At 40.7% G+C, this 15,140-nt stretch overlaps 1 protein-coding gene across 1 annotated transcript in view; it reads right to left on the reverse strand.

Moving 5' to 3' along the window:
• The window catches only part of VPS13D (vacuolar protein sorting 13 homolog D), a 96,461-nt gene extending 82,705 nt beyond the window's left edge, over nt 1–13,756 (reverse strand). Inside the window, exons 1-18 of the mRNA XM_054175784.1 lie at nt 13,523–13,756; nt 11,264–11,435; nt 10,332–10,409; nt 9,928–10,118; nt 9,375–9,455; nt 8,067–8,183; nt 7,742–7,846; nt 7,289–7,459; nt 6,390–6,490; nt 5,646–5,814; nt 5,438–5,530; nt 4,553–4,757; nt 3,885–4,064; nt 3,287–3,417; nt 2,515–2,587; nt 1,829–1,999; nt 830–960; nt 68–200 (exon numbers count right to left, since the gene is read on the reverse strand). Coding sequence (XP_054031759.1) covers nt 68–200; nt 830–960; nt 1,829–1,999; nt 2,515–2,587; nt 3,287–3,417; nt 3,885–4,064; nt 4,553–4,757; nt 5,438–5,530; nt 5,646–5,814; nt 6,390–6,490; nt 7,289–7,459; nt 7,742–7,846; nt 8,067–8,183; nt 9,375–9,455; nt 9,928–10,118; nt 10,332–10,409; nt 11,264–11,360 — 2,227 coding nt within the window. The 5' untranslated portion in view covers nt 11,361–11,435; nt 13,523–13,756. The remainder of the gene's footprint in view (nt 1–67; nt 201–829; nt 961–1,828; nt 2,000–2,514; nt 2,588–3,286; nt 3,418–3,884; nt 4,065–4,552; nt 4,758–5,437; nt 5,531–5,645; nt 5,815–6,389; nt 6,491–7,288; nt 7,460–7,741; nt 7,847–8,066; nt 8,184–9,374; nt 9,456–9,927; nt 10,119–10,331; nt 10,410–11,263; nt 11,436–13,522) is intronic.
• Between the last annotated feature and the right edge of the window lie 1,384 nt (nt 13,757–15,140).

Raw genomic sequence — 15,140 nt, forward strand, 5'->3', positions numbered from 1 at the left:
TCTCTAGACAGAAGTTTCTGGGAGAAGGTGAGAAGAAAAGGAAAGCTGTAATAACCCTAGATCATACCTTGAGAATTGGTAAGTAATATTCTTCCCAGATCTACAACAACTAACACTGGATCCACACATTTGAAATCATCAGGGAAGATCACCTGAGGGGCAGAAATATCAAGGCACACAGTCCAGCTTTTGCTGTTTTCCTGAAAGTTAAGAAGAAAGATACAACAGACCATAAGAAATCACTTCCCTTCATATACAACAAAAAAGCCATGTCAAACAGATCAATCTAGTTAGACACTTTTTCACCCAAGGAGCTAACCTGCAAAACCCTCAGCTACACTGAAGTTTGGCAGCTGCTCCCATCACAGTCAATGAACAGACATTTTCAGTAGGTGAAACATCCCATGGTATGTTCCTCTACAGAGGGACTCCCCATCTCTAAGCTGAGGAGAGTGAATCTACTTCCATAGCTATGAGAAGGCATCAGCCATTTACAGACATGATCAGACAAATCCTTGTCAAGGCCAACCATAAACTCAGTAAGATCGATGCAACAGAGCTCCAATGCACACCAGAGCCAACAAGCTGGCATGAAGCCAGCTAAGAACAGGGTCAAGAACACAATTCTTCCATTGATCACAACAGGTCTGCACCACAAAAATGGACTGTCAGCAAAAGGAATATCACAATGCTGTATGTAAAACTCCCCACTGTCTTAAAAACAATACCACAGAAACTGAGAACAAAAAAAATCCCCCTCTTAGGAACTTCAAGTGCTAAAACATACATCAAGACAGCCTACATAAACAATTTGGGAGCAAAAACTTACAATGAAGTCCCCTACTAGTAAACGATCAATAGTCTGCCTGATTTCAGCTTTTGTCTGCATTTTCAGCTTGTTGTACTGTCTTCTGGCAGCTTCAGCCACTCTTGCCTCTAACTCGGACTGATATCCAAAACCTGCACAAGATACACAAAACTGACTAGGCATAACTTTGTTCATCTGTTATTGAATCAGAAAAAAAAATATAAAGAGGAAAAAGAAAAGATCTAGCTTTAATTTTAGCAGTACAATAAAGGACAGGAAAACAGAGCAGTTGAAAGCTGCACCTCGACACCAGGTTGCTTCATAGAAAAAAAGGAAGCATCTAAGCACAGAAAAATGCCACTAGAAGAACACTTCCCAAACTTTTGTCTGGTTTTGACAGATCTTGCCTGGTTTATCTGACAGACCTTCAACCTGAGTTACTAAATTTGAGGGAGACAGTAAGGGTGGTAAGTATGACAGCAGAGGAAACACTGACTAAAGGTCAGCACCTGTGGAATGTGCAGGCAATCTTTTCAGTTTGGTTGTTGGCTTGTTTGATTTAAACTTTAGCTCTAAGGTTTACTGAATACTCTCACCTTGACAGAAAAGGTAAATGCCATCCACACTCCTGTGCAGATAATTTAAATCTTCTGCTGTTTGCTGAAAAAAAATCAGCTCTCCATTGATTTCAGGGAGAGGTTACAAAAACAGGCCTCCCTATTCACACATTTTAATTTAGGCAGCATCAATATCCACCATGTGGTAGAGCAGCAACTTGCAATTTTAAAGTAGAAATTTCAAGAGTCTGCCCCAGTAAAACCCTGATTCAGTTAAAGAAGCAAACAACAAAAACCATTCAGAGCAGACTCAGGAGTATGGTTTGATTTGAATTTAAAGTGGAGATTGATCAGTGCATTACATTTCTAAGAATGAAAAGAAACAAAAATCAAAGATAAAAAAAGGTGCAACCCCACCAAAAAATCCCCCAACCCCACCAAAATAAAGCACAAAAAGGTTAACCTGAGGTATGAACCCTTCCCTTGTAGAAGAAGTCAGCTACTTTCTTAATGGCTTGTGGATTGTAAATAATGTTTAGAGGTCTGGTACTGACTTCCAGGCGCCTCTCAAAATTGCTGTGGATTGGATTTCTTTCATAAAGCATCTCAAACACTGGGGCGTCAGGATCTGCAACTGAGGAAGAAATTAGTTACAAAACACAGTTGCAAAACAACCCCAAACCAACCAAATAAATAGAAGCAAAAAATCAAACCCCAAAGAATTTCATCACTAATTTTCAATTGCTACCACTAGGAAAATAGGACCTCTGAAAATTGTTTGGTAACAGAAAAGCAAGAACCATGATCAACCTCTATAATCAACAAAATTCAACATGTCTGTACACACAGACACACTTTCAGAACTGGGGTCCTTGTGTTGAACTCTTGAAAAGATGTTTTCTTCTGTTTTTAAAACAAGACAAAGAGCAAGTGCAACTCCCACTGTCTGGAAATACTTTCTTACTCACTCCATTTAAGTCAGCTTGCACGCACCTTTATGTCTGAACAAAGCCTCGAGGATTTTATCTTTGCTATCTGCAAAAAAACATTCGCAAGAATTCAAACTCTAGACACCCAGTTTTGAAAGTTCTGGTCTGTGGGAATTCTACCATGTATTTGTTATCTTCAAACATAAAATGAAATCTTTACCAGTGTTCTGATTAGTCATTTCTGAGGACAGACTCTGGAGTCCAAAGGAAGACATGCAGCCAACCTCTTTTTGCTGATAAGAATTTAAAAAAGGAAAAGATTGTTTAGGTAAAACCAACCAAGTCACCTGATACAAGCATAAAAGTCTTTTCTGTATTAGTCTTATAGTCAGTTTCTAAGTTAATGTATAATCATCTCAGACTACAGACATAATTTATTTGCATGATGCAATCAGCAGAAGTATGACTAAAGCTCTATGACTAAAGCTCACGCCGTCTACGCAAGAGCAGACAAAGTGCAATCTTCAGCCAGTTCTCTACAATGACAAAGTACAAAATGTGAGAAATTCTCATAAGTACAGTCAAATGTTGTTTGCTCAGAAGAGGTACTTGAAATCTTTTCATCATTTCATTAAGAAGGAAGAAAAAAAATATTTGTATTTCTGCTCTAGGTGTAGCAGTACACAGGTGTAATAAAATCTTACTGGGACCCAAGAGCTTTACAAAACAGAACAATCACTGATTGTTCCAAAAATCAAACCTTGTTCAACAAATTATCTTCTTCCCAACACATGCAATTGTAACGTTAACACTGCAAGTATACAGAGCAAACAATGATCTTCCGAAAAGGAAGGGAAAAGTAAGTCCAACAGGTGGAAATTCTTCTCCAAGACTAATGTGTGTTCTCTTTCTGAGATAATACACATCAAGAACGTGTCGAGTCTTGGAATAGAACTATTTCACAACCCTAAAAGAGTGTTTTTTTCACCTACAGGATTTGGGAATACAAGAACTGGAAATATGGTCCCTTCTGTTGCCAAATCCCTCAGAAAAAGGCCACCAAGCCGAACTTTGAGAAGGGAAGAATTTCTGCGAGGAAGGGACTCTGCCAAGATCTTCACACCTGGAATAGAAATACATGAACGGCTTCTATCTGCTTGAGTACACAGCACAGGTTTTGTTTGCATGTTACAGAAAACATTTATCAACCAACACAAAAGCCCTTTGAAACGACTTATAAAATGGTTTAAGTTGGAAGAGACCTTTATAGCTCATATAATCCAACCCCATAGATTTGTTTGTTTAAACAATTAAAGACAGAAATACATCACAAGGAGTATGAAGCAAGTATTTCCACAGCTGTCTTCCTTTTGCAATGTCTAAAATTAGATTTCTGTGTTGAAATCACTCACACATCTGAAGAGAGAAATTAACTTCCACTTGATACATCAATTTCCTCAAGCTGCTCTCATCTTTTAAATTTGAACTTTGTTTCAGTATAGTAATTAAAAGAGTTAGAAATCAAAGGAAGGTCTGGAAGTGGACAAAGCTCTGGTCTTCTATGAGAAAGAAGAGAAATGGACTTGATACCTGAAAACTCCAGCTGCATAAAAGCAGTCTCCTCAGCATGCATCATCTTCTTTCTCTTATGCAGCAGAGTGAAAGAACCACCCTGCAACTGTAGATTTAATTTAGCAAAAACATGATCTCTCTTTGTAAAGGTATTCATGCTAGAAGCATCTGCAGCAGGATCAAAAAATTCATCTGCACCTAATAAAAAAAATAAACAACAAAACACACAATGTAAGTTTCTGGAAGTTACTGAAGAATAAAAAGAGTTTCTCTGAAATTGAAAACTGAGATTCCCCCAGTTTTAGGAGAGAACAGATGCACCTACTTCCTTAACAAAACTGAATATCCCATAGAGCAGTATTTCAATTAAGGTAATGTAAACCTGAATTTACAGATTCCAGTACTGTTAATGTTACACCCAGTCACACCATGCTACCTGACCCCCCCTTTGCCATAAACATCTACAACAGTGGAAACCAATGTATTCATATACCCCTTCAGAAATAAGCAGGTACACCAGGCACTGAGATTTTTTGGACAGGCTAAATTTTAGACAGGCTCTGCTGCCCAAGTACACCAGGTGACACACAACCTTTGAACAGTGCAGAACCAAAGAGTTGTTTCTGTTCACCTTCACCAGCCATTAGCAGCCTTGGAAAGAAACAGAAACCCCTGGATTTCCATACCCAGTATTTCTTCTGGATTCCACTGTTCCTTTGGGTCTGGCAGCAGCCCTTCAAAAGCTTCACCTTCGTATGTTTGCTGAGCATATCCATACCAGCCTCCCCAGCCAGGAAACCAGGACTGAAGGTACTGCAGCATCCCAGTGCCATGTGCAGATTCTGTGCTAGGGGAGCCTCCAGGGGTATCAGGCAATGGCTCTTTAATACTCTACATTTGAACGTTGAAGACAAACACATTGCTGCTAAGTGAAGGAGTATCACAACCATACAGAAAAGTCACAATAAAACTACAATTTCATCTATTATTTATTCAGCACTCTTCAGTACACCATCAGGGATATTTTCAATCAATATTTAGCTTCTTAGGAGAGCAGCAGCAAAGAAATAACAAACATACCACCAGTTAAGGGCTGCATATTTATATATGAAGCCATATGGCAGTAGAAACACTAATTCAAAAAAAGTCATTTGACACCATAAAATGCTCTAAATTTCATCAGCTCTATGTGGAAGAGAGAAAATACTGTACCATTACAGAAACTAATTCGTGTTTTATGGTGTGCGCTCAGGAAGCCATTTACACGAGGCTCGTTTCTGCCATACATTTACTCTAGGAAAATATTCATGATAGCCCTTTACCTTCACTCTCTAACATGAAGAGTACCTGCCCTAGGAAGTCTGGCAAAGATACTGCTGAGGAAGATCATCATATGACTAGGGAAAAGATCTCATTGTGCAAGTGACACAAGAGTAAAAACTGCAGGAACTGAGCACTGCTTGCAGTTTTAGCATTAATGCCACACTTCTAAATCAAACAAATACAGGCTACCACTCTCCAGCAGAATAGAATACAACACCCCACAACCCTGTATGCAAAATGCTCCTCACCTCAGCTAGGTCATGGAATTTATCATGAACTACCTCATACAGTATCTTCAACTCTTCATAGGTTTGCTCATCCTCAATACGATGCATTTCTGCCTGAAAAGACAAAAAGGTAAAGCCACTGCACTAAAGGAATATAGCATCTTGTTCACTAACATTTCTGTGATTCTGCAGGATTCATCAACACTGTAGAAAACTCAAATCTAAATACCTCCTCTGCAGCAGACAGTGGTTCCCCCTTCAGCTTGCTGTAATACATGTCAGTGTAAGACACTGCATCTTGGGCCCGATGCAAAGCGAACTTCCAGCTGGAGCGTTGTCTCTGCTCCCTGATCTCCGACAGACTGGCATTCAAAGCAAACATCCACCACTCTCGGCAGCTGAAATGGTTTCAAATCACTGTATTACCAGCATTTCCGAAAACAAAATGCAGATCAAACTGGTGAAAGGTCCAGGATAGGTTTAGTGAAAAAACAAGAGGGCAACTGGCCAGAAAAAATACTGGTAGTAGAGCCAGCATGTGTGGGCTGGTTCTGCAGAAGAGTGTAGTCCTATCAATTCAGTGGGACTGAGCAGAGCTGTTACATATTAGGAACAGACAACAAAATGTTGAGCTCCACAGAACTATAGTCTGAACTGGTACCATCTTATTTATCATTAAAAGAAACTTCATGTGTGCTCTTGCCAGAAAGAACTTCTCATAACACCTCAAGTGCGCACATGGGGGTAGAAACTCCAATTGATAATTTCAGTTCTTGGAAGCTGTGAAAGGAAGGTTTAAAGTCTGAATTACATCTGAATGTTTAAAACTGATTTATGAGGCATGAGAACAACACAAGAAAACTGAAACTCTAATGTATGATTTTTATCTACCTTTTAATTTGTCTTCACTCCAGTCTGTCTAGTAGAGTTTTTATCAGCAGACTAAGACCAGCACAGCCACAGATATACTGACCTCTCTGTTACTGCAGCCTTTGGTCTCCACTTCCTGAACTTCAGCTGTCGTTCCTTCCTAGCCAGTTCCTTCAAAAATCCCATGATCTGCTGATACTGCATCTTTTAGTGAAACAAGACACTGATCAATTAGGCAACACTGCAGTGCTTTCCAAAGCAATAGGGAGGGGAAAACCAAACGTGTGATTTTCAATTTGCAGGCTTCCACCTTCACAAACACAAAATGAAGCCGCCTTCCATCTCAGATTACCAGCCCAACATGAGCCCCTACTATACATCCTATACACTAACCCCACCATGTACCCCTCCTATTACTGCAAGAAGCAATCAAGAATGTAATTTTTTGGGGGGCAATAATCAGCTGCAGTAAAATACTTAAATCATTTTGAATGCTTGGTTTGCTTAAACAAAATCCTTAACAAAGCATTTGTTTTCTGCTCCAGTAAGTGGTATGTAAGATGCCAGAGACACCACCAGTTTTTTGACCCTGCAGGTATTTCACTGTTTGAATCAGCAACTGCTTTCTTAGAGAGAGGTAATTCAAGGTGGCAATTTACCATCATGATCTTCAGAAGCAGTGACATACAAACAAGAGCTGCAGTATGTGGGAAGGGAAAAATGTACTTCATGTCAACCTACCCATCTGAATTTGTAGACATTGTGATAACCAAACATAAAGGACTATCTTCTGTAATCAGCCATTTTGTTAGGAACTGACCAAAAAGCAGTGCACAACCCAGCATGCAGGTACCTGAGCCATCTTGAAGGCTAAGTACTTTGGACACCCAACAGTGCCTAACATGGTTAACAGCTCAGTGTTCATGATGGCCTCATCTGCCCTCCCACTCAACTGTCTCTGTTTCAGATATTGAGAGTTAAACAAAGATGGTTGGTATTTACCTGTGAAAGCTTCAAGGGTATAGTCTCAAGCTGAATGTCACACTCGAGCCGTGGAGTCTGGCGAGATCTTAAAGGCTCCTTAGAACAATTTCTCTTGAGAAGAGCAGAAGTGCAAACAGGTTCCATGATGTAGTTATGATCACGATTTTCCATACTTTTATCCATTGCTTCCTGTGGGACACAAGCAAATTTATTTTCTAAGAACGAGTGCACAATACTTACTAAGATGCAGTAGCTTTGCTTACCATAATACACTTTACTAGCATGCCAATCCATTAAAAATCCTCCTAAGTATGCTCTCTCTTCACACCTTTATGATTTCACATGTATATTATCATCACAGCATGAAACCATAAATTTCTGTTGCCCTTAAAAGCACCACATCCAAATAATTCAAAGCCAATTAGCTCTGCAATATAGGAAACAGACCAACAACAAAATTCTCTCTTGTACCTGTAGCTTCCCAGGAGGCAGATCACCCAATAAAGTGCAGTTGGTATCCCAATAAACACTGAAGTCAGCAACATCCAACTGTTTTTTCCTCATCAGCTTCTCCACCTGGAGTAAGAGGAGTAGAGGCAAGATCACACACACCATGTGCCAGAGAATGTCCAGTTCCATATGCCAAATTAACAGTATGAAATGCCCAAATCCATTTATTACAATAACCAGAAGTTTATTAACATGCCATACATTTTACTAAGTATTTACTAGCACCCATAAAACAGAGCATCAGACCTCAGCTGCCACGAGTTCTGGTACAAAATGCCATACTCACTGGTTCAAACACTGCATTTTGCATGGATACATTTTTGATGCATATGCCAAAGGCAAATGGCTGCAGAGGATTCGTGACACCATCTTCAAACCTCAAATGGACATCCTGAATTTTTAACTAGGAAAAAAAAAATATTACTAGAGACAAGTATTTTCCTCAGAGTGGCCAGCAGTAAGTACTATTCATTAATACTAAGGCAATTTGATATTTAATTTCTGCAATTCTCCAGCAAGCCCAGAACAACTAGCCACTTTCACAAGCCAGTGTACTTTATGTTGCTATCCTACTGTTCTCCATTTTAAAGGCAAATGTGTAATTGCTTAACACACTAACCTAGTTAATGTACCAGAATCACCAGTACAAGCCAGAATTACAAACAAATAACCATACAAGGTGACCCAAACTTAATTTTATGTCGGTAAAAACTGTGAGAGCACCAAGTTACTGTGATTTCCCAGAGTCCAGGACAGAGAAAAATACAACTTTAGCTCCTGAACCAAATACATTCTTCTCAAACATATCAGGAAAAACAAGTAGTCTGCGCTATCTTGCTACTAAACTGCCTCTAGTGAGTTGAAATGCAACCAAATTCTATAGCCTGCCTATCTGAAGGCAAGGAGAAAGAAGGATAATCCTTTCATGGAGGCAAGCAGACAACCTTTAGCAAGCAGTATGAAGAAAGCTTCTGGTTCTTAAACATAAATTATGTCAATGTTGCTAAAATGTCGTCAGCAACACAGCAACATTAGCAACTACATTAGGATTTCCAAAGCCAAAAAGCAACAGAGTGTAACAGCCACTTTTGAGTCATTTTGAAACCTAAAAGATATATGGCAGATTTTTATCAAATAGTAGAAAAAGGGTAACTAAAGACCTTGAGAGGCAATGTGCAGTCAAATAATCAAAATCATAGATCAGCAGAGATTTGTTTCTTTACAAGCTATCTTTTTAACAACACAAATCATGCTCTTTGCTTTGTAAACAATTCAGTTGTTTTGGTGGGTTCATAAATCAAAGAATTTCAATGTGAGCAAAATCCACCAGATTCCATGCAAAGTCTTTCTCCAGATAGTGTTACAAACAAAAAGTTCATGTTTTCCCTGGCAAAAGTAGGATGAAGGGGTTTTCCTTCCCAGAAGTCCCCATGAGGACTAGTTTAAGATTGAAGTTACAAAGGTTCAGTCTGAAAAGGGACTGTGCTCTGCCAAACATCTGCCTTTGATTTACATATTTCTTCTCTGAGGACTACACAATAGGAAGCACAGTGTAATTCTTAAGTGGGAAAAGCTTTACAATGCAAAGGCTTACTTCAATGTTCTCTACAATTCGTGTGACTACAGATGCAGTGACTGAGTACCAGTAGGATTCTCCTTTCTGCTGTCGTTCTTTCTAAAAGAGAAAAGAGGGATAAGTATTAACCACCTCTGTAGCAGCTGGGCAGGAAACAATACACCTGTTACACTGAAATTGCTGTCAGTAGGGAGAATGGAAAGAAACTATTTCAGTATCTCCAAGACAGAATCATAGAATGGCTGAGGAATGGCTTGGAAGGGCCTTAAGAGATCACCTACTCCAACCTCCCCACCAAGGGCAGGGATGTCCCTCAACTAAACTTGGCTACTCAAGGCCTCATCCAGCCTGGCCTTGAACACCCCTAGGAAAGAGGCATCCACAACCTCCCTGGGCAATCTATTCCAGAGTCCCAGCACAAGATGATGGGGTGAGGCAGAAATAGCACTATGTTAGCATGTGTGAATCAAATTCTAACTTAGTTCCATATGCATTTGTTCTACTTGTTAGACGTCAGTGAAATCCATCTACCGCAGCCGTTTCCTCAACATAAAAGACAAGCATGACTCACTTTCCATTTTTCTTCAAGAGCTAGAAGAAGGGCTTTCTTGTGTTCTCTTTCTTGCAACTTCTCCCTTTCCTCATCAAAATCTTCTTTTTTTTCTGGTGCACCAATTAAGTGCAGTTTTGAGACAGATATCACCCATGGATCCACGTGCGGGCGACAGAAAGGTATCTGGAGTGTTATTTTGCCAATGAAACCTAGGTACACAAAATACAGAGATATCAGATTCCTGGATAAACATACTTTATCATGCTTGGAAAACCTGAAAGAAAAAATGGTGTAAGAAAGAAACAAGACAAACCAGAACTGGATAACCTGAAAACCAGGCTACTTAATTTGTTCAAGCTTCTGACTCACAGGTAAAGATTCTTCCTGTTTATTTGTCCTGCACACACAAGCAAAATACAAACCTGCCTTTACTTCAAATGGTAATTCCAGTTCCTTCAAGGCATCCTTCTTTAGAGGCAAGTTTTCCAATTCAACAGCACCTACACAAAGCAGAAAAAAAAAGGCAAGTCTTAAACAAAATAACATCAAACAATGCTAACTTTAACATTAGAAGCCTAAAATGAAGAATAAAGAGGATTTCATGAGAAAAGTCAATCTATCACTTCAAGCTGTGTTACAAATGCAAGGGTTATTTAATATACTTGTTAATTTTCCAATGCCATGTCCTCAAGCTATTTGATGAGGTCATCTAGAATTAGATCTGAACTTGATTGTAACCAAGGAGAAAGCCTCTTCTGTCATTTCAAAAGAGGTACTTCAAGTATTTTCTCAATGGTACAAAAAGCAGACACAGAAAAGCTATGAAGTACAATACAACATTCTCTCCAGAAACAGCAGGTAACAGCAGCAAAAGGTAAATTAGAAGGCATTGATCTGAGGACTCTGTAAAAGTACAAAACTCATGAAAGTAACATGGCATAATATGACATAAACCAGAAGTATTAATTAGAAGGGAGTAACTACTAACACCAAAAGAGGTAAGGAATACAGAACACTTTCTGCATGATCCCTCAACACTAAAGTTACTGAACAGTATTAGGAAAAACAACACTCAAATATTACCTACATCAAACCTGCTGGTAAGATATGCTGAGCATACTTGGGAAGGTTTCACAGAAATTGGTGTAGCAGTGTTGATAAAAAGCAGCAGAGACAGGAACACAAGAGAAGTCATTATTCCTTGCAAAGTGCTAGCACGTAACTCTATTAAAAGAGTTGCCATCAATGTTAAACACAATATTAAGGAATAACCTTCCCGTTAGTACAAAGCCAGAAGATTTGGGTTTTTTAAACACAGAATAAAAACACTACAGAAAATAACACAAAGCCTCACCCTTTAGAAGAGCCACTGAAAGCTGGTCTGTGTTCAGGTTATTGACATATTTGCCCAAATAGGTGTTGAGGACCCAGGCTACCAATCCTTCCAACATGACTGTCCTAGAAGAAGGCGACTAACGTTTTTCTGTCATTTTCTGGATTTCTGTTTCATAATTACAGTCTCAACTCTGAAAGAAAAAAACATGAGGGAAATGACTGTCTGAAATACAGTCTGAGCAGAGCTGACTTACTGTTATCTCTGCAATTCTTATTGTTATCAATCTAAAAAGCAGTAAAATCACTAAGCTTGATTTCTGCCCTAAAATACGCTTTATGCTACACCCTTCTAAGTCTTCCATCAGTTCATGGAGCTTTGATGATTACACACCATCCCCATTTGCAAATTAAGTTGATTGTTCCATCCTTTTTCTCATCAAACCACCATATTTTGTTGCAATAATCAGGAAGGTTCATCTACAGTCCTAGTCCAGAAAGGGAAGACTAAAAATCCACACTGATCGGCAGCACTTTTGTACTGGCGTCCTCGACTTCTGCTGCCAGTGTTTTCCTCAAGTTGCTGACATCCTGGTTTTGGACCCCTGGTCAAAAGTAACTGCCCAGAGCCTCTGACTGTATTTTTGTACAATTCTTAGGTGATCTGTGTTAACAACTCACCCTACCCAAAGCCCTTTTTTGGGACGAGTGTATGTGTGGGAATTACTCAGACACAAGCTGCATATATAGCTCAACAGTTACTCTAAAGTTCTCAAAAGTGATACCTTACAAGAAGAGGTAAAAGGCTACAGTATGGAAGCAACACTAGTTATATATGCAAACATATCCCTTTGTACTCTTCTCCAACAGTTTCTGTTTTGACATACGTGGCAAGCAAGACCACTAAAACCCTAAGCCCTTATTCAAGGTTTAAAGGGTGAATTGCAAAACTGCCATTAGCTTCTGCAAGGGTAGGATCAAGCAGGTTATTACAGTGAGGTAAAAAGCCTGCAGGCCATATCTTGTAGTTAGAAATGCATCAGTTCTGTGTTTAGCTATGTCCCCAACACCACATACCTCCCTAAACCAGCATACATAAGATTGGGCTCTACAGAGCAGAACACTAAGTTATAGCAGACCTCTTTACACCTGACAAGAGAAGAAAATTACAACTTCAAGACACACATTTGAAATTTTATACTAAGATTCAGGGATTTCCCACAGTGAGGTTTGCTTGATTTTAGGCCCCAACATTAAAGCCTTTATTTCTTAAAATAAATTGGGGAGAAGGGAAAAAAAACCCCACAACAAAACCAACAAAACAAAAACACAACCAAAAAAGTGAATGGAAACATGTAACTAGTAACAGTTAACTAAAATAATCAGAATTAAGCAAATATTGAAACACTTTTCCTAAAGGCTGCAAAGTGAAACTATGCTGCCAGGCAGAATGAAACACAAATAGCCTACCGCAGGAAAGTTACATTCAATTAAAGCTTATCCTCATGTTGAAGATGTTTCACATTTCTAGCTTGGTAACATTTCTTAACTGTTTTCAAAACCATCAGTCTTATTCCACATAATGAAACCAAAGCATTCAGATATATGAGGCCCCAATCTTACCTTACAGGTTTTAATTCTAATGAAACTGACCAGAAAGCTGAAGTTCAAACAGAAGCAAATACACTAATCCTTGTCATGTTATCCTTTAAAATATCAATACCTAAAATAAGAAATCTATGGCTGTTAGGAGCTAAAGCAGAGGAAAGATCCTGAAGAAACATTCAGAAGCACTGAACAGGGTGGTACCCCAGTGACTGAAAGCCTCCAGTGAATTAAGTTGTCCTAAGAACTGTAAATAAACTACTTCCTTAACCTAAGCTTGTGGTACATAATAAAAGCTATTTATGAACCTTTCAAATGTTTTAAGGGCTTTACATTTTAAACTTTCTAGTCAACTGCTATGACAATCAAAAGGAAAACAGAACACATTTTCTATGACAGTGGTTTGATATTGTTTAATATGCAATGATTAGCAGGATGAGAAACAAAAGTCCAAACCAGGACCTCGCTCAAAACTGGCCCACTTTCTCTGGAAAAAAGATAATTTTTTTTTTCAACAGGGAGAACAAGACAGGCCCTAAGGAAGCGAGGCCAGCGATAGCTCAAAGGCTGCACAGCAACGAGGGAAGCGAGCTGGGACGATGTCGCCTGTCAATGCGAAGGGAGATGGGGGGCATTTTTCTCAGTGCCCGGTTACACGAGAAAGGCGGGGAAGTACCTTCAGAGCAGTCTCCCTTCTCTCCCTTTCCAGGCAAGCGAACACATCGTGGGGAGGAAGACAGAGACAGGAGAGACCTGTTGGCACGCAACGCGTGGCGGAGCGAAAGGTCACCTTGCGCAGAGGCGGCCGGAAAGAGCCCCAAGGAAGCCACGGACAGGCCGGGGGCAAGCGGCCTGCGCCACGCGGGGAGGGCGCCTGAGGGGCACCCTGAGGCCCGGCCGCAGGGCTGAGAACGAAGGGAGAGCGCTCTCATCCGCTGCCCCGAGGCTTAGGGACGAGGGACCGGGTGAGTGCCCCTCGCCCCCCCAGTGCCGGGGCGGCGGGGCGGAGCCCTGCGAGGGGCGTGAGGCAGGGAGGGGCCCCTCAGGACCGGGCCCGCGCCATGCAGCCGCAGCTGAGTTCGGAGCTGAGGCTGACGCAGGAGGAAATGACAGTCAAGGCCCAGGGCCAAGGCGGCATCACCCCACGCTCCTACGCCGCCGGTACCCACCTGGGCTCCCGGTGGCAGCCGCTCTTGGATAGTGAGCGGGGGTCGGCCGGCCGCACGCCAATCGATTCCCGGACAACCGACCGGGGGACGCCTGGGTAGGGGAGTGCCGAGCTATCGATCCGCTCCTCCTCCGCCTCCTTGAGGCGGGGCCGGATAGGGCCGGCCTCGCTGCGCGCCACCCCGCAGTCCCGGAACAGGTGCATCGCGCTGGCGGTAGAGCTGAACAAGCGGTCTGCGTGTCTGCGAGGCCTGGCTAGAAGCGTTCGTGGGGCCGGGGTCTTCCTGAGGGGCCCCTTACAGCAGCCGTCGTGTAGCGCAAATGGCAGTAAATAAAGGATGGAGTCAAAGTTACGACTTTTTTTATCGGCGGTGAAGTGAAAGAGAGGCGTCTATTGATCAGAGCCTATGCAGAGAGCTGCCCTCTTCTAATGAGGTGGTAACCGAAGGACAAAAAGTTGTTTGGAAAGCAGCATCTTAACCTATGTAATTAAAGAATCGTTCCAGAAATAAGAATTTGCTTAATGGAGAGCTTGGAAACTTAAATGTAATTACAAAAATGCTGGCTTTTATTTTTACTTTTTATAAGCAAATGCAAGCACAGTTTTCCCATGTGAGCATAAAACTTGGATTTTCTTTCTGTCATGCATTTCCGTAACTTGAAAACCCAGTAAGTTAACTGCTGTAGCAGGAGCCTCCTTTTAAAATACTTACAAAACTTCAAAACTCTTTTTTTCCTTCCTCAGTGTGGTCCCAATACTGAGAGCTGACAAGACAGTCACATACTCGGTACAGTGCAAGACTTTGAAGCACTGTATAAAAGCATGTTCTTTTCCTGCCTAAACACTTCAGTTTTGCATGCCCATTTTCAAAGTCCTTCCTGAAAATCAAGTACATGTTTAATACACAGTTGTAAAAGGTTTCTTCAAAGTAGAATTAAAGATCTGTTTGCTGGTTGTCAGTTTTCTTTTCATTGCTTTTGTGGGAGTTTAAAATTTGGGTGTTTAAAATCTGCATCCCTTCTGTAGCTGTAGAAGAAACACTATTCCAGAATGGTCCTTTTAAGTCTAAAGCCTCAGAAATAACTGCTGCATTTAGTTTTTCTTGAGGTAGAGTAGAGTAGAATAC

Source organism: Dryobates pubescens, chromosome 33, assembly GCF_014839835.1.
Source record: "Dryobates pubescens isolate bDryPub1 chromosome 33, bDryPub1.pri, whole genome shotgun sequence".
NCBI classification, from domain to species: Eukaryota; Metazoa; Chordata; class Aves; order Piciformes; family Picidae; genus Dryobates; species Dryobates pubescens.